The 23930-nt window shown below is 31.7% G+C and overlaps 7 protein-coding genes across 7 annotated transcripts; 5 read left to right on the forward strand and 2 right to left on the reverse strand.

Annotated features, from left to right (window-relative positions):
- Positions 1–2018: 2018 nt before the first annotated feature.
- Positions 2019–3034, forward strand: OCT59_010351 (uncharacterized protein; the record flags this gene model as incomplete). Its single annotated transcript, XM_066132955.1, has 2 exons — positions 2019–2460; positions 2700–3034. The coding sequence occupies 2 exons, from the start codon at positions 2019–2021 to the stop codon at positions 3032–3034; spliced, it is 777 nt and encodes a 258-aa protein (XP_066000549.1).
- A 549-nt stretch (positions 3035–3583) lies between these two features.
- OCT59_010352 (uncharacterized protein) lies at positions 3584–5554 on the reverse strand (the record flags this gene model as incomplete). Its single annotated transcript, XM_066132956.1, has 19 exons — positions 3584–3603; positions 3686–3725; positions 3888–3921; positions 3993–4027; positions 4100–4128; positions 4200–4228; positions 4301–4322; positions 4424–4429; positions 4499–4531; positions 4604–4627; positions 4709–4728; positions 4808–4834; positions 4916–4940; positions 5030–5049; positions 5133–5158; positions 5243–5268; positions 5346–5371; positions 5451–5467; positions 5552–5554. 19 exons carry the CDS (start codon positions 5552–5554, stop codon positions 3584–3586), a joined length of 462 nt encoding a protein of 153 aa, XP_066000550.1.
- Positions 5555–6908: 1354 nt separating this feature from the next.
- OCT59_010353 (uncharacterized protein) lies at positions 6909–7190 on the reverse strand (the record flags this gene model as incomplete). Its single annotated transcript, XM_025331011.2, has 1 exon — positions 6909–7190. The coding sequence occupies one exon, from the start codon at positions 7188–7190 to the stop codon at positions 6909–6911; it is 282 nt and encodes a 93-aa protein (XP_025164232.2).
- Positions 7191–11178: 3988 nt separating this feature from the next.
- Positions 11179–11532, forward strand: OCT59_010354 (uncharacterized protein; the record flags this gene model as incomplete). Its single annotated transcript, XM_066132957.1, has 2 exons — positions 11179–11243; positions 11310–11532. 2 exons carry the CDS (start codon positions 11179–11181, stop codon positions 11530–11532), a joined length of 288 nt encoding a protein of 95 aa, XP_066000551.1.
- A 511-nt stretch (positions 11533–12043) lies between these two features.
- OCT59_010355 (uncharacterized protein) lies at positions 12044–13152 on the forward strand (the record flags this gene model as incomplete). Its single annotated transcript, XM_066132958.1, has 4 exons — positions 12044–12130; positions 12218–12308; positions 12399–12995; positions 13070–13152. The coding sequence occupies 4 exons, from the start codon at positions 12044–12046 to the stop codon at positions 13150–13152; spliced, it is 858 nt and encodes a 285-aa protein (XP_066000552.1).
- A 6427-nt stretch (positions 13153–19579) lies between these two features.
- OCT59_010356 (uncharacterized protein) lies at positions 19580–21153 on the forward strand (the record flags this gene model as incomplete). Its single annotated transcript, XM_066132959.1, has 2 exons — positions 19580–20137; positions 20230–21153. The coding sequence occupies 2 exons, from the start codon at positions 19580–19582 to the stop codon at positions 21151–21153; spliced, it is 1482 nt and encodes a 493-aa protein (XP_066000553.1).
- Positions 21154–21222: 69 nt separating this feature from the next.
- OCT59_010357 (uncharacterized protein) lies at positions 21223–21565 on the forward strand (the record flags this gene model as incomplete). The annotated part of the gene is made up of 2 exons (XM_066132960.1): positions 21223–21450; positions 21536–21565. 2 exons carry the CDS (start codon positions 21223–21225, stop codon positions 21563–21565), a joined length of 258 nt encoding a protein of 85 aa, XP_066000554.1.
- Between the last annotated feature and the right edge of the window lie 2365 nt (positions 21566–23930).

Here is a 23930-nt window from a genome sequence, read left to right on the forward strand (position 1 = left end):
AGTTTAAAAATGTGATACCGCTTATTTTAATTTCGATTAATAAATTAAAGTCACGTTCTTAAGAAAAATTCGCAAGAATTTTCTTAATACTGCTTAATTTTTAAAGTTTAATTATGTGATACCGCTTATTTTAATTTCGATTAATAAATTAAAGTCACGTTCTTAAGAAAAATTCGCAAGAATTTTTCTTAATACTGCTTAATTTTTGTGATACCGTGCTTAATTCCCTGATTAATAAAATTGAAATCACGTTTTTAAGAAAAATTCGCGAGAATTTTCCTTGATACTGCTTAATTCTAATTCAGTTAATTTAGTATTAAGGTTTTAATTTAAAAATTACGCAGTATCTAATTAAATCATTCAGTTATACTAAATTTTTTTTTTTTTGCGAACAAAAAAAAAAATTTCAAATTCAAAAAAAAATGAGTTTTTTTTAGTATGTTTTAGTCATTATCAAGAAAAATTCGTGAGAATTTTCCTTGATACTGCTTAATTCTAATTCAGCTAATTTAGTATTAAGGTTCTATCAAAGAATTTCTCGCGAATTTTTCTTGATGATCGTGATTTTTAATTTATAAATCAGACTTTTGAACTTTAAAATTAAGCAAGTATGAAGGAAATTTCTTGCGAATTTTCGTTATAAATCAGACTTTTGATGGATTTTTTATATGATCACGTGAAATTATTTATACAGTTTACAGTAGGGATTGGCATCGCGCATGAATAGAAACCGCGCCCGACCTGCTAAATCATATGGAGATGATGTAATTTTTATTTGTGAAACTAAGGATATTGTTTGTTGTTTGAATCGTTACCAATTACGTTTAAAGATAACTCTATACTTATAAAAGATGATCGTAAAATCATATGAAATAAAATTTGTATATAAGAGGAATTTTCTTGATATTCTCACGGGTAGTAGGATCACTGCATCCAAGTTTGATTCAAGTTTTAATAAGAGGAAAAAAAAAATTTTTCCTCTGCCATTTAATTAAAAAGATGAGTAAAAAAGACTATCAATATGAGTATATTAAAAGGCAAAACCGTCAGTTTGCGCTGTGATATTCACAAAATAAATATTACATATATGAGAGTATTATTGACCATAATTAGATAATTAAATTGGTAATTTAAATTTATTTTAATAAATAAAACACCCCTTTGATTTTTTAGATCAATTCGAGACAATTAATTTTTTTCTCTAAATTTTTAGATCGATTCAACACCCTTATTGACCATAATTAGATTGTAATTAAATTTATTTTAATAAATAAAACACCCTCTTGATTTTTTAGATCAATTCGAGTTTATTAAATAGACACCCTTTACAATTAATTTTTTCTCTGGATTTTTAAATCGATTCAACACCCTTATAATTAATTTTTTCTGATTTTTATCGATTTAACATCTTTAACATTAATTTTCTTCCTTCAATTTTTTCCTCAAAAATCACCCTTATAATTAATTTTTTCTTTAATTTTTTATCGATTTAACATCTTTAACACTAATTTTCTTCCTTCAATTTTTCCTCAAACTTCCTTCATTTTTCCTTCAATTTTTTCCTCAAACTTCCTTCAATTTTTTCTTCTTCCTTCAATTTTTTCCTCAAAAATCTCAAAAATGGATTCAATCGACAAAGAAAGTAAATTAAAAGAAATTAGTATATAATGAATGAGATATATAAATTTATGTTTTTTATTTATGTATTATAAGTTTTTTTTTATTTACTTAATAATTTTTCCAAAAGAACAAAATTTAATAAGGTTCGCACAAAGACATTTAAAGAGATGAAAGAATTAGAAATTAGATCTCTTAATATTTCTAATTCAAACGCTATATTAGAAAATAATGATATTGGGATATTCTGAATTCATTTTGGAGAAAACGATTTTAATGAAATTGATGAAGAAGAAGTTGATTCAAAAAAACAGTCAATCGCAATAAAAAATAAAAAAGTTAATAATTTTTTTATACTTTTAATTCATTAAGATTCTATTCATTTTGACAATATATTAATTATGCATTGTTATGCGCAGAAACCGTTTTTATCATCTCCGGCTATTACGATGGCAAGGAATCTACGAGAATTATTACTAAATATCGATAAACTCCCAGATCAACAATCTTTTACGATGAACCCGACAAAATTCACAATAATTGAATCATATGTACAATTTTTGTTGAACAAATTAAAAAGTTCTTCAACAAAAGAAGCTTTTGTTGAAGAACTTAGATGTAATAATGACAGTTTCTTAGAAATCGGTCTACCTCCTAATAATGAAAATTTAAAAGATAATTTTGAGATTACCTCGGAGGTAAATTTGTTAAAAATGGAGGAATCTTCTTTCGAACGAAGTAAGGAAGAAATAATAAAAGCGCTGGTTGCTCAATTAATATCAATTTATGACAATGTTCTTCAGGAATATATCGAAGCAGAGATTAATAGACAAAATGGATTTCGTAATTATTTGAATTTTTTAAAGATTTATAAAAAAATTGAAATATTTTGTAACATATACAAAATCAGATTGAAAGGTCAAACAATAAAAAATCAAACAAATACCAAAATTGTCGATTATAGCGAACAAAAAATTAAATTAACAACTCTCACCATCACTCTCAGAGCAGCAAAAAGAATTGATAGGCTATTAAGTCTTTCCAATAAAATTTTCTCATTGTTGACATATTTTCTAATTTAGATGTAGTTTTTTTTAAATCGTCGTCAATTAATGTCGCTACATATGAATGTTGGCTGAAGATTATAGAAACGGGGGAAATAATTTCAGAGGAGCAAGGATACGAAATCTATCAACAAAAAAAGAAGGAGGAGAATTCATTAAGAGAAAATATTCTTAAACAAGTGTATGAATCAGCGGAATATGAATCGGCGGAATATTATTACATTGATGAAGAATCACCAAGATACTATCCTGATAACGACAATCCTGATAACGAAGAATCACCAAGATATTATCATCGGGAAATTTTTTGGGGAGCAGATCTGCGCAGAATTTCAGAAATTATATCTGCGTAGATCTTATACCCTGGCGCAAAACATCAGAGGAAAAATCCAATAAAAAACTGCGCAGATTTTATAAATCACAAAGTTCTGCGCAGATTTTTGTTATTAAATTCTGCACATATTTTACAAAATAAAAATCATTAAATAATAATAAATTATACAAATTTTGATTGTTATTTTAGTATTATTTAACATCAATTTATTAATTAAACGCATTACAAATTTATCACTTTACTATACTATTTTATTAATGTACTAATAGCTAAAATTCTACTGTAATTTACATGTTGTTAATGGTTTGGATATTATTCCAGTTGGTTCGATTCCAACAAACAACTATTTAAATTTGCGTTTAGGAAGCGTCCAGGAACTTGTAGACCTACCAAAAGTATAAAAGTAAAAACTTCAGTTAATTAGTAATATTTCATTAAAAAAAATAACATTTAAACTTCGAAAAATACCTTTGAAGTTCCATCCAGGTGCAATCCAAGAAGTCACGGATCTACAAATTTCATTTCCTTGAAAATCTTTATTTTTTTTTTTCAAAGTTCCATCCAGATGTCATCCAAAAAGTTGCTGACCTACAGTATAAAAAGAGAAATGAGATATTAGTTGATATTTCATTAAAGAAAACAAAAGAAATTAAAGAACTTCAAAGGATACCTTTGAAGTTCAATTCAGAAAGCACCAGGAAGCCATAGATCTACAAAAAGACGGAGAATACGTTAGTAAAGTTCATTAAAAAACAAAAAAATTACTGAAGTTTCGAAAAGAACTAATATAATTCTTTTCAAAACTCACCTATTCAAAGGTCGCAACCGATACCTGAAGTTTTGAAAAGTTAATGTAACTTTTCAAAACTTACCACAGGTTTTGTTTCCAAAGGTCCCAACTGACACCTACAAAATAAAGAAAAGAAAATTAAAAAAAATTAAAGTTTCGAAAAGTAATGAAACTTTTCGAAACTCACCTATCTAAAAGATTCCAACCAATGCTAACCGATACCTACAAAATAAAGAAAAGAAAATTAAAAAAATTAAAGTTTCAAAAAGTTAATGTTAACTTTTCGAAACTTACCACAGGTTTCCAAAGGTAGCAACTGATACCTACAAAATAAAGAAAAAAAATTAAAAAAAATTGAAGTTTCAAAAAGTTAATGTAACTTTTCGAAACTTACCACAGATTTCCAAAGGTCGCAACCGATACCTACAAAATAAAGAAAAGAAAATTAAAAAAATTAAAGTTTCGAAAAGTTAATGTTAACTTTTCGAAACTTACCACAGGTTTCCAAAGGTAGCAACTGATACCTACAAAATAAAGAAAAAAAATTAAAAAAAATTGAAGTTTCAAAAAGTTAATGTAACTTTTCGAAACTTACCACAGGTTTCTAAAGGTCGCAACCGATACCTACAAAATAAAAAAAAAATTGAAAAAAATTGAAGTTTTGAAAAGTTAATGTAACTTTTCGAAACTTACCACAGGTTTCCAAAAGTTCCAACCAATACTGACCTACAAAATAAAGAAAAGAAAATTAAAAAAAAATTAAAGTTTCGAAAAGTAATGAAACTTTTTGAAACTCACCTATCCAAAGGTCCCAACCGATACCTACAAAATAAAGAAAAGAAAATTAAAAAAAAGAAGTAAAAAAAATTAAAGTTTCAAAATAATGAAACTCTTGAAACTTACTGGAAGGATCTCGCCGATACCTAAAAAATAAAAAAAAGTATTAATTTTTTAAAACAAACAAAGTTTCAAAAGTTTCTAAATAAAACTTTTGAAACTTACCGATCCAAAGTGAAGGGTCTCACCGATCTAAAAAAATAAATAAAAAAAATATTAAAAAAATGTTTTTTAAAAAAAAACGAAGTTTTGAAAAAATGAAACTTTCAAAACTTATGTGAAAGGGTTTCGCCGATACCTAAAAAAAAGAAATAAAAAAAAATATTAATTTTTTTTTAAAAAACAAAAGTTTTGAAAGTTTTAAGAATGAAACTTTTCGAAACTTACGTGAAGGGTCTCGCCGATACCTAAAAAATAAATAAAAAAAAATTAAATTTTTTTTTTAAAAAATAGTTTCGAAAGTTTGAAGAATGAAACTTTCGAAACTTACCAATTCAAAGTGAAGGGTGCCGATACCTAAAAAAATAAATAAAAAAAAATTAAATTTTTTTTTAAAAAAATAGTTTCAAAAGTTTGAAGAATGAAACTTTCGAAACTTACCAATCCAAAGTGAAGGGTGCCGATACCTAAAAAAAATAAATAAAAAAATTTAATTTTTTTTTAAAAAAAGTAGTTTCGAAAGAATGAAACTTTAGAAACTTACCAATCCAAAGTGAAGGGCGCTGATACCTAAAAAAATAAATAAAAAAAATTTAATTTTTATTTTAAAAAACAAAAGTTTCGAAAGAATGAAACTTTCGAAACTTACCAACTGAATCCAAAAAGCTGGTATCTACAAAAAAAAGAAGGAAAAAAATAAACTTTTTTTAAAGCTAGAAGTTAAAAAAGATTATTATTCGGCACATAAACCATAATTGACTAGTCTGATCAGCCAAATCTTTACTAATTTCTGGTTTATATGATCCGATTGGCAATGATTACTGGTAGAGATGCGATCCAGATGAAATTTTACAATCCGTAATCCGCACGGATCAATCCGGATTATCATCCGGATAATCCGGATTAACTTCGAATTTTTGGGTATCTCGGCATCCAACGATCGTATAGGGATGCACAATAGCTCATTCGAATTGTTGCATTGAGACGATTCGAATGAGCTATACTACATCTCTGTACGATCACTGGATGCCGAGATAATTGGCAAAACGTGAAACATCGGCATTTTTATTTTACGATCATGCAAAATTTTACGTTTGGCCGAATATCTCGGCATCTAGTGATCGTACAAAGATGCACAATAGCTCATTCGAATCGTCTCAATGCAACAATTCGAATGAGCTATTTTGAATCCCTATACGATCGTTGGATGCCGAGATATTCGGCAAAACGTCAAAAATCGGCATTTTTTATTTACGATACTACCGATTTTTGACGTTTTGCCGAATATCTCGGCATCCAACAATCGTACAGGGATGCACAATAGCTCATTCGAATTGTTGCATTGAGACGATTCGAATGAGCTATTGTGCATCTCTGTACAATCACTGGATGCCGAGATATTCGGAAAAATGTAAAATTTTGCATAATCGTAAAATGAAAATGCCGATGTTTGACGTTTTGCCGAATATCTCGGCATCCAGTGATCGTACAGAGATGCACAATAGCTCATTCAAATCGTCTCATTACGACGATTCGAATGAGCTATTGTGCATCTCTGTACGATCATTGGATGCTGTTTCGGATTAAAACGGATATCCTTAATCCATCCAGATGCGGATGATTTGAATTTTCGGATTTCGGATCACATCTCTAATTACTGGTAGTGCATATGACTGTAATAATATGAATACTTCAACCGGCAATCATGTCAGTAGAACAGTGTTTTTACTTGTGTAAATGTTAAAGTATTAAATCAAGTAGAGTTAATCAAAATGATAAAATTGCAGATTGAACCGATATTTTAATGAAAAATAAAAGTAAAAATCTGCAAAATCGCAGACTTCTGCAAAAATTTACATAAAAAGAAAAGCAGAAATCTGCAAAATCGCAGACTTTTGCATAAATTCACATAAAAAAAAGCAGAAATCTGCAAAATCGCAGATTATTGCAAAATTTTGTAAAAATTAAAAAGCGGAGATCTGCAAAATCACAGACTTCCGCATAAATTCATATAAAAAATGCGGAGATCTGCTAATTTTACAGATCTCCGCAGTTCTGCATCTTAAAAAATTTCTCGATGATGCCGATAACGAAGAATCTATTCTTCTTATAGATGAATTTTAACTCTTTCCTCCGCTTCCTTTCTCTCTTCTTCTTTTCCTTCTTCGTTATTTTCCTCCTTTCCTCCCTTCTTCTCTCTCTTCTTCGCTCGTATTCTCCCTCTCTTCTTTTTCTTCTTTTTCACTTTTTTCTTCTCTTCTTTCCTTCTTCTCTCCTTCTTCGTTCTTTTCCTCCCTTCCCTTTCCTTCCTCCTTCCTTTTCCTCTTTCATTTCCCTTCCCTTCCCTTCCTCCTTCCTTTTCCTCTTTAATTTCACCAGTAGAATCCATTATTTTTTTGATTTTTTGTTTCTCGGTACTTGGTACTGATTTCGTCCGTTTCTTTGGCTCTCTTTTGACGCTTTCTTTCACGTTCATGTTTAAGTCATTGTTTGGGTATTTTTCTCCTTTTGTTATTTCATTTCTCAGGTTAGTACTTTGATATCCATTTTATTATAATTTTTAAATGTAAAAGTTTATGCGAAGCGCATGGGAATTTTATATCTGATTTTTTTATCTTAATTTTTATAGTCGTCATCTTTACTTTAAAGTACAAAATTAGAAATACAATCGCCACTGGTTACAAACCTGGATATACCGAAAACTCGTTATATCGAACCAAATAGTGCAGAACTATTTATCCAAAACTCGTGTTTGTTTGATCAAATATATTATATACTGAATGATCACGTGAATTAAAATTGGATAATCTTTTTCTTTATCGGAATACAAAATTTAAAAAAAAACCCGATATTAACACAATATATCAACAAAGAAAAGGGATTATGTCAACAAATCTTGTGTTACAATATTTTGCTGTGCAAATGCAACCCCGTGTTATGAAAAATGTCAACTACAAAAACCTTCCTGTTCATTATTTTTGGAATAAGAAGGCGTGAATGCAAGTTAGTATTTTAATGAAATTCTTCTTGAACTTAATCTCTTGAACTTAATGCATGAAATTCTTCTAATATATATTTATTTCTTTTATTTCTTAGTTTTGATGGAAAAATTGATGACCTTGATATGTTAATTTCTAGCTGATATTAACGCGTATGGATATGTTCATATTGAGGATGAAATGCTAGAGGGTGGACTTACTGATGAAGAAATTGTTGATAGGGTATGAATACAAAAATGAAATAACTTATTTATACAGAAAAAGTTACTTTGGCAGTAGTTAAAAGATTTATAAACGAATCTATAAGATTTTTATACGCAGAAGTGGGTAAAGAATTAAATAATATAATATAATAATAAAGATAATTCATAATTCACCTTAATTATTTTTAATCATGTGATTTGATTTTATTGGTAGAATTTATATACCGCGTTATATCCAGTGACGACCGCAATCTCAATTTTATTAATCGAAAAAAATAAGTAGTACCAAGAAAATTCTCAGAAAATTTTCTTGATGATCGCAATTAATTGGATTTAAATTTAAAAATTGTCAATCGTAATTTCAATTTCAATTTCAATTTATTTATTAATCAGCCTTTGAAAAATAAGGCCCATCAATTTCTAAAAATAGCTAAACGCGAATTTAATTTTAATGATTATTCTGTTATATTAACAAAATTGATGGTGATCATCGTACTTTCTTCCCCGGTGGGCTCTGCCCATTTTTTCCCATGAAGTTATGGATGAAAAATATGAGGATTTTTTGCCTTGAGTGATAGTAAAAGGACTTTTCGACGTTATATGAAGTTATTACCGAAGTCTTTAGTTTCGCCCAAACTCCTTACGGCTTATATTGAGTTAGGACCGTTATCATGAGTCTTGGAGTTACCAATAATACTGTAAGATGGCAGTTCCATACGAACGTTCCCCTGGGCTTTCTGAAAGGTTGAAAAGTAGTGCGTTTCGGTTCTTACGCCTTTAAAGTCTAACTGGCCAAGTGGTTCGCAGGCCGGACCAGTATTTCTTGGAAGGAGCTCCTGACCAACGTATTTCTTGCTAGTTGATGTTGTTAACTGGGGAGTTAGTCTTCTAAAATAAGGAGACGGAGTTGAGGTGTATGTTTGGTGTTTTTTACTCAGGTTTTTTCTCATTGCACTTCGAGTTTTCCTGAGGTTTATGTCTTTATTTTTTGTTTTTTGTTTTTCTTGGTCATTTTTTTTGGTGTAACCTTATCTTCTTTGGGGGTGGAGGGATACTGGAAAATTTGATCGTCATGGTGGTTTGGTGTTACTAATTTTCAAAATCGATGATCATCCGGGTGATAAGGGGCTGACAGGTTGGGTACCGCAATTTTTTGTAGATGCCGATCAAGGTGGTCACATGATGGACTATCATTGGATTGACTTATCTAGGTAGATCTTAGGTCGAAGGAGATCTTTATGAAATAGGTTTGTTATCCATAATATGTAGTCAAATAGGGGATTATTTTACTTTTTGGTGCATTGCGCACTTTTTGGTTTGTTTTCATTCTTTTAGTTATAGTTTTCTTTCCTGTTCGCCCCTTTTTTGGGGTTGATTTTTTTTCCTTTTAAATCCGATTTTTTTGAGCAGGCAGGCTTCTAGGTTTTTAACTCTTTTGGCTAGCCTTGTAGCTTTCTTTATGTAGTAGGTTATCCTCGAACTGTTGTAAAGTTACTCTTTCGTACCATTAACTTAATAAAATCCTTGATTGGCTCAAAAAAAAAAAAAAAAAAAAATATTAACAAAATTGATCAATTTGCACTTTTTTTTAACAATAATAGTTAGATAATATAAAATAGATAGTCATAACGCTATTATGTAATAATAAAAGAGTGATTTCTAATTAAACTCAATTCCAATTGTTTGTTTGTAAATTCTAATCATTTGATTGTGACGTAAATCATGATCATCTTCCGATTTCTGAAACTATTTTTCACAAATATATACTGTATTGATATTGATGGACTGAAATTTAAAATGCCCCATGATTTTTTAGAAAACAACTTATTAGCATAGCGCCCAATCACAAAGATAGCACTGAAAATATAAGATCAGCTGATACTAACAACTGTGATCTGTATATGGTGATTAAGACCGATTAGAATCACGATTGTTAAGAAAAATTCTTGGGAATTTTTCTTGATACTGCTTATTTTAAAGTTTAAAGACCGATCAGCAAACTGAAATCACGATTTCAAGAAAAATTCTCGCGAATTTTTCTTGATACCGCTTATTTTTAAAGTTTAAATAAATTGAAATCACGATTTTTTAAGAAAAATTCTCGCAAATTTTTCTTGATGCTGCTTATTTTAAAGTTTAAAGACCGATTAGCAAACTGAAATCATGATTTCAAGAAAAATTCTCGCGAATTTTTCTTGATACCGCTTTATTTTTAAAGTTTAAATAAATTGAAATCACGATTTTTTAAGAAAAATTCTCGCGAATTTTTCTTGATGCTGCTTATTTTAAAGTTTAAAGACCGATTAGTAAACTGAAATCACGATTTCAAGAAAAATTCTTGCGAATTTTTCTTGATACCGCTTATTTTTAAAGTTTAAATAAATTGAAATCACGATTTTTTAAGAAAAATTCTCGCGAATTTTTCTTGATACTGCTTATTTTAAAGTTTAAAGACCGATTAGCAAACTGAAATCACGATTTCAAGAAAAATTCTCGCGAATTTTTCTTGATACTGCTTATTTTTAAAGTTTAAAGACTGATTAGTAAACTAAGATCACGATTTTAAGAAAAATTCTCACGAATTTTTCTTGATACAGACTGATTAGTAAATTGAAATCATGATTTTTAAATATGATTGTCTATATTTGACTAACTTTAATAATGATTGATCATTTTGTTAGAATTGTTAATTTTAGATACATAGTATGATATTATCGATACTTTTGCAATTGTAACGGATTTTGAAATCTATTATAAAATAGTTTTTTTTAGTTAAATAAATCATTTCGACTTTTTAGTAACTTTAGATAGTATAGAGTTATATTTGTGATCAAATTTTCTTTGTTAACGGTACACGTTTCTCTAAAGTATCATAGATAGTATAGAAATTACATATTTGTGATCGAATTTTCTTTGTTAACGGTACGCGTTTCTCTAGAATCACGATTGTTCACAATTTAGTTACCCTAGATAGTATAGAGTCATATTTGTGATCGAATTTTCTTTGTTAACGGTATGCGTTTCTGCAGTCACGATTGTTCATAAATAAATGTGATTGAATTTTCTGTTAATGGTACGCGTTTCTCCATCATTCATACATTTTGCATTTATCATTTACGTATTCTTTCTTATTTTTACGTGTTCTCATTCATATTCGTATGTTTATGTCAAAAAAATGAATCAACAAGAAGAAATTTCCTTGATCAAAAAACAAAATGAACTCATCTTGGAAAGATTAAAGTATGATAGATTTTTTATAAGAATAAATTTAAATGAATATTATTACTAATGAGTTATTTTTTAAAGTTCTTTAGATGATGGTACTTTTGCTGCGTTATCCACAAATATTCGCAGGCCTACTACGTCGTCCACAACCTCCCCGTTGACGTGTCATCTTTATCAGCTCGTGAAAATATTCGCAGACCTTCTACGTTATCCACAACCTTCCCCGTTGACGTGTCATCTTTATCAGTTCGTGGAAATTCTCGCAGATCCTCTACGTCGTCCACAACCTTCCCCGTTGACGTAAGTTATTAATATAAGTCTAATCATACTTTTTTAAAAAAAAAATTCAATTTTGTAAAAAAACTAAAAAAACTAATAATGTATGATATGTATGATTAAAAGACACACAATAAAAGTTTTGTTGCAAACCCGAAAAAAAAATACATATCTAAGTTAGATATAATAAGTACGTTAGATATAACGAATGAAATGTATACGTTGTGTATGGTACGTATATACATTAAATAATAATTCAATTTGGGGGTGACGAAAACAAGTACAGTATGGAATCCTATGTATGTATGTATGGTGACCTATGTATGGATGTATGGTGGCTCATGTATAGTATATTACTATTGTGATAACTATCACCAAATGAAAATTAACACCATACATACCATACATTCGACCACCATACATACATACATAGGATTCCATACTGTACTTGTTTTCTATATAATCATTGAATTGGGGTTGAATTTTCATACAAACAAGGCTTTTTGTAATAAATTAATAATCAATAAAACTAGTCGTCAATGAGAATATGTGCAGATTATCATCTTGATTATAATTTGTCATATAAAGACATACACAAAAATATTTTATTTAAAATAATCGAAAAGGTATTTATTTTTATTTACTTTAATCAATATGTTTATAGAATAAATATATAATATTTATAAAATAATTTTATAATTATTTTTTTTTAGTTTAAAATAAAAACTAAGGATCTTAACATTTCGCTTGGATACAATGATTGGTTTGCATACGAGCTATTAAAGAAACACGTTCAGCACGTTCGTAAGTATTTCTTTTTTTATTAATATAATACAAATTAAATATGATTTTTTAAAAAATCAAAAAATATAATTTATATTTATATAATCAAAGGCGACCACAAAGCAAAAACAATAAATGGATATTTCACGAAAAGAACCCGAAGCAGAGGTAGAGAGAGGCTGGGGAAAAAAACGAAGAAGAAAGCAGACGCAAGAGAGAGAAGCGAAGGCGAAGAAGCAGCAGCAGAAATTGAAATTCGGGATAATTTCAATTCTAAAGAAGCAGCAGCAGAAATTGAAGTTCAGGATAATTTCAATTTTAAAGAAGCAGCAGCAGAAATTGAAGTTCGGAATGATTCTGATTCTAAAGAAGCAGCAGCAGAAATTGAAATTCGGGATGATTCTGATTCCGATATAGACGAAGATTTAGAATGTCAACTCTTAGATTTATTTCGTAAAAAATATAAAAAAACAGGCGGAACAGATAGTAGTAAGGATGAAGAATTAGAACGCAATCTTATACGTGAAATAAGAAGTAAGTACGAGCGTAAAAAGAGGGAGAGACAACTACTACAACAAAAAAAACTACAACAACAACAACAACAAAAACAGCAGCAGGAAGAAAAAGAAAAAGAAGTTGAAGAAAAAGAGAAAGAAATTGAAGAAAAAGAGAAAGAAATAGAAGAAAAGAAAAATGAAACAGCGACAAGTAATAATTTTTCTGTATATTAATTAATTAATTTAAGTATTAAAAATAACTTATTTTTATCATTTTTTCTTAAGGAGGTGGACGTACCTTATGCAAAAGGACAGTGACGGCCAATAAGGCCAATAAAAAAGCGAGGGCCAATAAAAAAAGACAATGAAAAAAATAAAAGGTAAATAACCTTACACAAAAGGATAGTGACAGCCAATAAAAAAGATAATGGAAAAATAAAAAGTAAAAAGTAAATAGTTAAACATGTTTCTAATAAACAACTCATTTTTATAAAAAAAAATTATTAATGAACTGAAATAAATAATAATAGTAATTTTTATATTTAATTGGCTTTTGAACCTTAAGAAAATTCACGAGAATTTTTCTTATTGGGATTTCAATTTACTTAAACTTTAAAATGAGCAGTATCAAGAAAAATTCACGAGAATTTTTCTTGAAATTGTGATTTCAGTTTGCTAATCGGTCTTTAAACTTTAAAAATAAGCAGTATCAAGAAAAATTCGCAAGAATTTTTCTTGAAATCGTGATTTTAATTTATTTATTAGTCAGTCTTTTAAACTTTAAAATAAGCAGTATCAAGAAAATTTTGCGAAAATTTTTCTTAAAAAATCGTAATTTCAATTTATTTAAACTTTAAAAATAAGCAGTATCAAGAAAAATTCGCGAGAATTTTTCTTGAAATCGTGATTTCAGTTTACTAATCGGTCTTTAAACTTTAAAATAAGCAGTATCAAGAAAAATTCGCGAGAATTTTTCTTGAAATCAGGATTTCAATTTACTAATCGGTCTTTAAACTTTAAAATAAGCAGTATCAAGAAAAATTCGCGAGAATTTTTCTTGAAATCGGGATTTCAATTTACTAATCGGTCTTTAAACTTTAAAAATAAGCAGTATCAAGAAAAATTCGCGAGAATTTTTCTTGAAATTGTGATTTCAGTTTGCTAATCGGTCTTTAAACTTTAAAATAAGCAGCATCAAGAAAAATTCGCGAGAATTTTTCTTAAAAAATCGTAATTTCAATTTATTTAAACTTTAAAAATAAGCAGTATCAAGAAAAATTCGCGAGAATTTTTCTTGAAATCGTGATTTCAGTTTACTAATCGGTCTTTAAACTTTAAAATAAGCAGTATCAAGAAAAATTCGCGAGAATTTTTCTTGAAATCGGGATTTCAATTTACTAATCGGTCTTTAAACTTTAAAAATAAGCAGTATCAAGAAAAATTCGCAAGAATTTTTCTTGAAATCGTAATTTTAATTTATTTATTAATCAGTCTTTTAAACTTTAAAATAAGCAATATCAAGAAAAATTCGCGAGAATTTTTCTTGAAATCGTGATTTCAATTTATTGGTTGGTATCTCTAATAGTCTCCAGATTCTTGTTTTTTCGTTATTAATTTCTTCTTTTTATACGTGGAGCTCGACTATTTTCAGATTTTAACAACTGAACTATCAATCTAATCGCTCGCGACTTGACTGTTTGGCATTATAACGAACAAATTTTATTATTTTGAATAAAATTAAATCTATACTATAATAGATTAATAGATGTTGTAATGCAATTTCGAATATATTATTATATCTTACAAAAATTCATATCTACAATATCGGCATAAACCCGGATATATATATATCATGTGATTTAATCGCTTTCATTCATAGATTATGATTGGATAATTATCACATGGATGTCGATTATTTGTTTGTTTTTGCATGCACGCGAATGATATAAATTGGGAAAAATACAAACTGTTTCTCTTTTACTCTTTATTCTTTATTTTGCTTTTTACTTGAAGTATTATCTCAAATATTGCACTTATTTATTTATTTCATTTTTTTATAGAAGAAAATTTTAAACGATACCAAATAAAAGGTTGCCTAATAGATATAGAAAGAAATACATTTCACAAAAAGAAAATATTTAACGTTTATGAAGTAATATTTTTTTAAACTTAAATATAATTAATTGTATTATTCTTTATTACTAATTTTTTATCTTGTCTTTTTGAACTTTTCTAAAATAGATTTATTTATAATTTAATAAAATAGGTACAGTTACTTTTATTTTCAGTCTTTATTGCTATTAATTGTATCGCTACTAATTGTATCTTTCTTTTATCGCTACTAATTTTTTATCATTACTAATTTTCTTCTTTTTATCACTATTAATTTTTCTTCTTTTTATCACTACTAATTATATCTTTCTTTCATTGCTACTAATTTTTCTTCTTTTTATCACTACTAATTGTATCTTTCTTCTATTGTTACTAATTATATCTTTTTTTTATCACTACTAATTTTTCTTCTATCGCTACTAATTGTATCTTCTTTTTATCACTAATAATTTTTCTTCTTTTTATTACTACTAAATGTATCTTTCTTCTATTGTTACTAATTATATCTTTTTTTTATTACTACTAATTTTTCTTCTATCGCTATTAATTGTATCTTCTTTTTATCACTAATAATTTTTCTTCCTTTTATTACTACTAATTGTATCTTTCTTTCATCGTTACTAATTGTATCTTTTTTTTTATTACTGCTAATTTTTCTTCTTTTTATCACTACTAATTGTATCTCTTTTTATCACTTCTTCTTTTATAACTACTAATTCTTTTTTTTTTTTTTTCTCTATATTTAATTATAATAATTTTATTACTATAATAGAAGTATTCTTTTATTAGATTTTAATTACACAAATTATTAATTGCATATCAATTTAAATAATAAATTATCTGTTATATTTATTTATACATTATATTATTAATAAAATAAAAACATTCTATGTAAATACGTGTACTAATGGCAGTGTTGGGTTTTGGACTTGTCCAATTGGTTTTTTTAATTGGACAATTTTGGACTGTCCAAAACCAGTTTTGAACATAGTTTTGGACATAGTTTTGGACAGTTTAAAACTGCTCAAGAGTCCTAATATTTATTAACTGAAACTAAAAATAAAATGAAAATATAATGTTAAAATGTTAAAAAAGTAAATATTTAATATAATTAAATAATAAAAATTAATGTAAAATCAAAATAATATTAAAAATTAACATTTAAAGATTTTTGAAATAATTTAATAATTGAACTAAAATTAAAATTAGCCAAAATTAGTCATAATTCTGGCCAAAATTAAATTTTTTGTCATGTGATCTGTCCAAAACCTGTCCAATGAAAAAAAGGTTTTGGTTTTGGACAAATTTTGGACAGGTTTTGGACAAATGTCCAAAACGTCCAATTGTCCAATTGCCCAACACTGCTAATGGTATATTTTTAATATGTAAACATACGAATTGCTGGGATATCATGCTGTTCGCAAATTAATCGAAGTAGGAAATGTACGGTTCACACTGGGATATCGTGCTGTTCGCAAATTAATCAAAGTAGGAAACGTACGGTTCACACTGGGATATCGTGCTGTTCGCAAATTAATCAAAGTGGGAAACGTACGGTGCACACCGGGATATCGTGCTGTTCACAAATTAATCAAAGTGGAAAACGTACGGTGCACACTGGGATATCGTGCTGTTCGCAAATTAATCAAAGTGGGAAACGTACGGTTCACACTGGGATATCGTGCTGTTCGCAAATTAATCAACAGTGGGAAACGTACGGTTCACACCGGGATATCGTGCTGTTCGCAAATTAATCAACAGTGGGAAACGTACGGTTCACATTAGGATATTGTGCTGTTCGCAAATTAATCAACAGTGGGAAATGTACGGTTCACACTGGGATATTGTGCTGTTCGCAAATTAATCAACAGATGCAGGAAGCTTGTCTGATTCAGCACTTGTAGCTATCATTCTTTATGTCGATATAATTTTCACGTTAAACATATGTGCGTTAATACAATATGTATGATACGGTGTGCAGAATACCGAATATATACCGTATGTGTAATACGATAATAATACATTATTCATACTGTAAAGATACTGATCGCAAAATACGGTTATACCGTATGATAACAGTATGTATATTTTTTTATAGGGGATCTCTTTGATCTATGCCTTTAATTCATCAATAACATGTTGAGGAAGCGTAGGGGCAGGATTGTCAGATGGAGAAGTAGGTGGTGTAGAAATGATAGGATGAGGTCTGTGTGGAGGTTGAGCAGAACCAGAAGAATTATCATTATTCCTGGAATTATTATTATTATAGTTGGTTTTGTTGCTACTTCGAGAGGTATTGGGACGAGAAGTGTTATTAATATTGTTGTTGTTATTGGAACCAGATAAAGAGGAATTATTTTTTCGGGATCTAGAATTGGAACGTGATCTTGAACGGGAGTTGGAATTGTCACGTAATTGTCGTGAATTCTGACGACCGCGTTTAGGGCCAGCATTGAAGCGAGAATATAGTTTGTTAAGACAATCGTCCACTTTCTGTATGGTACGAGGATTACATACAGAGGGAGAACAACCAGGACGCCCACAAACGTGGCATAAAGTTTGTGCTTCATTGGGAGGGTGCCATGTTAATCCTTTGCCGCGGAAAGCCATGGTCATTTCTTTGGCAGCTTCAAGAGATTCAAATGAGGAGAAATTCAAATATACATAGGGTTTAGGCTTGTAGGAACTGATAGATAGAGGAACGTTAAGGGCCTTAGCGTTGACTTGAGTAGCAATTTCTAACAGATCAGCTTCTTTAATATTCTTAGGAATGCCGGCAAGGATAGCAACGTGTTCTCTGCGGCTATCGCGTTGGGATTTCGAAAAGGATGCCGGGCAGACACGTAAAGAATTACCAAGGCAAATAATCGCCCAAATATAATTAAATTGGGTAATTGCATCCGCGGAAGAAAACTGGATATGTCCATTATAGTAATGTTTTCTAGGGGTAAGTTTGCACTTAATTATGGTACTATATCGGAAAATGCCTGACGGACTTGAGTCTCAGTAAGGAAAAGTGGAATGTCGGTGACAAACAAAGATTTCGCTTCGTCATTGAGTTTGGCATCTGCAGGGAATAATGAAGGAAGACTAAATTGAGAAGATCTGCACGTGGGGAGCTGACACAATCGGTGAAATCATGCTGATCATTGAAGAAGACAAGGATCTTTTTGTGATCGCCTGATCCATCGCAGCGTGCGTGGGCGCCATAAGAGAAATAGCGGGAGAGTGAGCAATCCACTTCGTCACACATGGAGCGATTGGTGGTGAATTTAGTTTTGAACGCGTCAGGCATGTCGCGTAAATATGCCGCAGCATAATAACGAGATGAAGCGGATTTTATAGCGGCAGCATTACCATCGGGAGATAGTCATCGTTCCGGAATATCAAAGGCGACAGCTTTGCCTTTACCACTGGTGGTAGAGGAAGCATGGATAGAAGCGTCAACAGTTTCAACAGGAGTGGTAATATTTTGGAGAGATGTAATCACGTGAACTTTGTTGACAGGAAGACCAGAAGGAACGGTAGAAATAAGGTTGGGAGCAGGAGCAGAGTGCGAAGTTATATCAACATTCATAGCGTCTTCAGAGACAACACGCGAACATTTGTTAGGCGCGCCAGCGGTAGTCGTTGGAGATAAAGGTCAGTCTCCAGAGGGAGTAGAAGCAATAGGACGCAGTGGCGGCAGAATATCTGGGTTAATAACAGAAGGAGCTGGAGGTGTAGTCATAGTTTAGAGCTCAGTAAAGAGGAAAGCAACTGGGGAAATATTAGTATTTAAACGAGCACTTAGAAATTTTCGAACGAAAATTTCAAAAATAAATTTTATTAGTATTTTCAAAAATTCAGGAAAGAGTTGCGATGATCCTCATATTTGGTGATTATGAGCAAACAGTCTTATGTCTTTATCTTTTATTATATTTGGTGATTATAAAGAGATGTGACTATATAAAAAATTTCTTATATTTGTATATCATAATTCTGGCCAAAAATTAACCAGAATTATACTTAAAACTTTATTGTATCGTAACTTCGCCAATATTAATCGTAGAGAGATGATCTTACCGCCATTCGATTCGTCTTGATGAGACGGTTCTAATGGTATAAAATACATCGAAATCCAATCACTAGATTAATTTCCGAAATTAAAAAAATATTAATGGTTTTTGTGTAATAACTCTGCCAATATTGATCCTAGAAAGACGATCTTACTACCATTCGATTCGTCTTGAATAGACGAATCTAATGGTATAAGATACATCGAAATCCAATCACTAGATCAATTTTCGAAATTAAAAAATATTAACTGGTTTTTAAGTAATAACTCCGTCAATATTGATCACAGAGAGATGATCTTACCACCATTCGATTCGTCTCAATGAGGCGATTCCAACGAGCTATAAATCATCTTTTTACAATCACTAGGTACTGAGAAATCTAGCAAAATGTTAAATGGCGCAGTAAACGTAAATCAAGAAATATTATAATGCCGATGTTTAACATTTTGTTGAATAACTCGTCAGCCAGTGATCGGAAAAGGATAAAACTAAAACTAAAACTAACTCTCTCCCGTTCTGCTCACTTGACAATATTTACGAAAAAAATAAAAAATTTTTTTGGAGTTTTTTATTACTTTTTCTTTATAATTTCTTTATTTTAGATAACTACTACGACACTTTACAAATGGGTAAAGATAACAAAAAGAAAAATAACCAGTCTAACAAAGATACTACATCTAAACGTCCTGCCTCTAGCTCTCCAACTGGCAACGTTTCTGGTCAAGGTTCCTCTATGTCTGGCCCTTCGAACACTCCACCTTCGACTACCTCTACTAATAAACGTACCAGAGTCAGTGCTGAAGACTCTGTCATGGATGTTGATAAACCTCTCACACCTCCTGGCCCTATTGAGACAACTTCCGCTGAGATACCTTCTCAACCTGATACCTCCTCTCTTGATGCCTCTCAACACGCTCCTAACGATAAAGGCAAAAGCCCAGAAATTACTCCCGCCGTTTCCTTCTCTGAACGTGCTGCCTCCCCAGACGCGTCCCAAGCTGCAGTACAGTCTCAACCTACACTTTTTTACGCCTCGGCTGCTCCTAATGACGTCGAAGGCTTTTGGACTCACTTCGCTTCGAACCGCGATGCGTGCGACGTGGTTGATAGGCAACTTTCCTTGTTTCCCTCTTATGGTAGTCGTGCCACATGTAGTGGTTCCAACGATTTGAAGAGGATCATCGTCCACTTCCGAAAAAAGGATGATCTTGACAAAGCCACAGCTTCCGCTATGGATTCCTTGTTTGGCTTGCATTTCCATGCATATGACCCCAGGCTATTAAGGCAGATGAACACGCGCGTACCCTGGTGGTTACCGATATCCCCCTTTTTATAACTGACGCTCTTTTGCGTGGTACCTTTTCTCGTTACGACAATATTACTCGCTGCCATACCCGTTTATCTAAACTTTATCGTACTGCATACATTACCTTTGAATCTACTGGTGCTTTATGGGACCTCGACTCTACCTGGGGCGTCCTTTGTGGAGGACATTGTTTGCGTATCTGCCCCGCTACCTTCTCACCTGACCAACGTGCTGAAAGACGCGCTTATGTCGCTTTACTTGCCGGCCTTCCGCGTGGTACTATAGCGGTCGATCTTGCTGAAATTGCCGATGAAATTTCCGCCAAATCTGTCAATGTTCCCTTCTTTATGAATTCTTACAATCCCAAACCCTACGCATATTGCCATTTTGCCTCCTCGAAACGGCTATGGAAAATGCGAATGTTCTATTTACGCGCCCTTAAAAAGGTTGGCCTCACCTGGCATTCTCCGGATGAAGTCACTTCTCTTTGTCATCGATGTGGTCGCCCTAATTGTAACCCTGATCGATGTGGTTCTTCATCTAGACCTAATCGCCCTTCTCGCCCTTGGCAATCTAATGATAAATTACGTGCTTTATATAACAAGCATTTACCTCCTTCTCATCCTACTAAACGACATAACCGTTTTGCCCGCCCTGATAACAATAATGATGGACAAAGCCGTACCAATGCTTCTCGCCATCGCTCTCAATCCCGACCTAATACCCGACAACAATCTCGTTCTCGCTCTCAACATCGCCCATGGAATCGCGACAATCTTAATCACAACAATAATAATCAACGTCGTCGTATTCCTGATGCTAAAGAACTTGATTACTATATTGATGGCATGGATGTTACATACCCTGCTCCTCCTACTGTACTTACTGATTGAAAATCTATTGGTGCTGCCCTTGAAAAAGTGGTTGAAGAATTAGCCCTCCTTACCACACAATTTGCTACCATGAACAGCCGCATCACTAATTTGGAATCTGCTATGGCTGCTCGTGCTCTTGTTCCAGGATCTTTTACCACAAAACCTTCTTCCTATATCCCTTCTTCTATGCAAGGATGGGACGATACAGTGAATCAAACAAATAATAATATCCTTGTGGATGTTAATTCTCCTCCTTTACAATCAACAAGTGGTTTTTCCCCGATCCCTCATTTTGCTCCCATTCCACCTTCCAACGTTGCTCCTTCCTCCTCTATTGATATGGAACAACGTCTCTCCTCTCTTTCTGATACTGTTGCCTCTTTGGCTGGTTCAATTAAAGAAGGAATCCAACAAAACAACCTCATCTTAGCTCGGCAACAAGGCCAAGCTAATCAATAATTGTTCTCTTTCCTCCCCTTCTTTATTACCGATTTATCAGTGTGTAATAATGATGGACAACAAAAAACACAATTTTTCTCCTCAACCCTCTCCTCTTATTAAATTTGGTCAAATTAATGTTAATGGTTTATGTTCTCCAGTTCGACAACAACATTTGCTTAATTTTTTTCTTCACTCTTCTTTTGGTGTCTTATCTATTAATGATACGCGACTTTCCCCTTCAAATGCTAAATTTATTTTTAATAATGAACACTCCCAACATCACTTTAAATCCTATTGGTCTTGTTCATCTTCTTCTCGCCCTCATGATGGTGTTGGTATTTTATTACGTAATCCTCTTCATAAGCATGTTCAAACAATTGATCCCTGGAAAGGTCGACTTCTTAAATTAGATTTGTTTTTTCATCAAACTAAAATTTCTATTATTTCTATATATTATCCCCTTTGGATCTATTCATCAATCTATTTGCAATGATCTCGTTGCTAAACTCCTTTCTTGGCTTGATTATGCCAGATCTAATAATTATTCTGTAATTATTCTTGGCGACTTTAATATTGATGAAGTCGCTCATTCCCATTATTCTTCTAATCATTTTAGACTTCTTCGTTTACTTTCTTCTCGGTTTTTTACCGATCATCAAGCTCACTCCTCTACAGATGGTCCCGATCCCACCTTTTTTCACGATAATGGATCTTCTCGACTTGATTATATCTGGTCTTCACCTGGTTTTCCTGCTCCTGGTCTTTTTTCGCAAGTGGTTACTTCGCCCGAATCTTCTTGATCGACCTTTCACCGACCACAAAGTTCTTACAACTGTTTTTGACTTTAATTCTTGCCTGGCTATCTTGGCTAAATCTCGTCTTAAACAAAAAAAAGAAATGCGTACTATTTTTTCTTACGCTTCCACTTCAGTTGAACAATGGAATAATTTCACCGTTGAAGTAGATGATTCTCTTGGAGTTTATTTAGATAGACAATATCGCCCTAATTTTGATTTCTCCTCCCTTTCTCTTGATCGTATGTGACATGCATTGAAAGCTGCCATAATTAGTGCTGCAATTGAAACGCTACCCTTTCAAAAAGTTTCGAATACACGTCGACATTCGTACTCTCCTGAACTAACTAAACTTATTGCTATTAACAAGTTTTTAGATCGATTTTTATATCGCCTTACTACTCGTCGCTCTAATCGGCCCACTCAGATTGCGCAAATAACTGCTGCTTTGCCTTCCCATCTTGAGAACCTAGCATCCTTACTTCCTGATTATTCAGTTCCTACCTATTCCACGACCCCTGCATCTGTATTTAAATCGTTTTTACGATCACAGAAGAATTTAGTTTCTGCCTTTTTGTCTACTAAATTCGCCCAACACCTTACGGACTCAGTGGAATATTATACTGCACTACGTGACAAACATTTTTCGACTTCACTCGGCACCTTTATAGATTCTGCCTTATCAGTAGAAAAACGTTCGATTGTTCTTGACCGTGTCCTGGTTGTCCTGAACTCAACTCCTACTTTATTAACGGATCCTTCGGATATTAAACAAGCTGCTATTTCTCATTTTCAATTAATTGTTTCTCCTCCGTTGGTCCACTACTCTTGCATCACTTCATTTCCCGCCCGCTGGCAACAAGCTTACACTCCTCTTGCTAATGTGTCTGCTTCATTATATGATCCTGTTTTGGCACCTATTTCCCTACAAGAATGGTCTGCTGTGATTTCTTCCATGCCAAATAACAAAGCTTCCGGCCCTTCAAAAATTTCTTATGAGATGATTAAACATCTGTCCGGTGCAGCCTTGGATTTCTCTCTTTTACTTGCCAATACCTGCCTTTCCCGCGGTGATATCCCTGCTGACTGGCGTGAAGCTGTGGTTTATCCTATTCCTAAACCTCACGAATTTGATGCTCAACTTAAGAACACTCGACCAATTACCCTTTTGGAAACAATTCGGAAATGTGTCGTTAAGGTCGTCACGAATCGTCTTTCTAATATCCTTGCTGATGGTAAAATTCTTCAAGGAGGAAACTTTGCTGGTCTACCTGGTGGTTCTACTGATGTCCCTATCAAAATGCTTGATGCGATTATTCATCAACATAAACATGACTCTACTGATGATCAGGAACTATAGATCGTTTCTCAAGATATATCTAAAGCTTTTGATTCTATGGATTTAAATATGCTTAAATTAGCTTTAGATAGATTACATATCCCTGCACTTTTAGTGCGATTTATTTTGAATCTTTTTACACAACGCAACAATAAGATAATTACTTGTCATGGCGATACAGCTGCTTATAGAGATAATCATGTATTCTTCCGAAGAAATTT

The sequence above is a fragment of the Rhizophagus irregularis genome, chromosome 18 (assembly GCF_026210795.1).
Source record: "Rhizophagus irregularis chromosome 18, complete sequence".
Classification (NCBI taxonomy): domain Eukaryota; kingdom Fungi; phylum Glomeromycota; class Glomeromycetes; order Glomerales; family Glomeraceae; genus Rhizophagus; species Rhizophagus irregularis.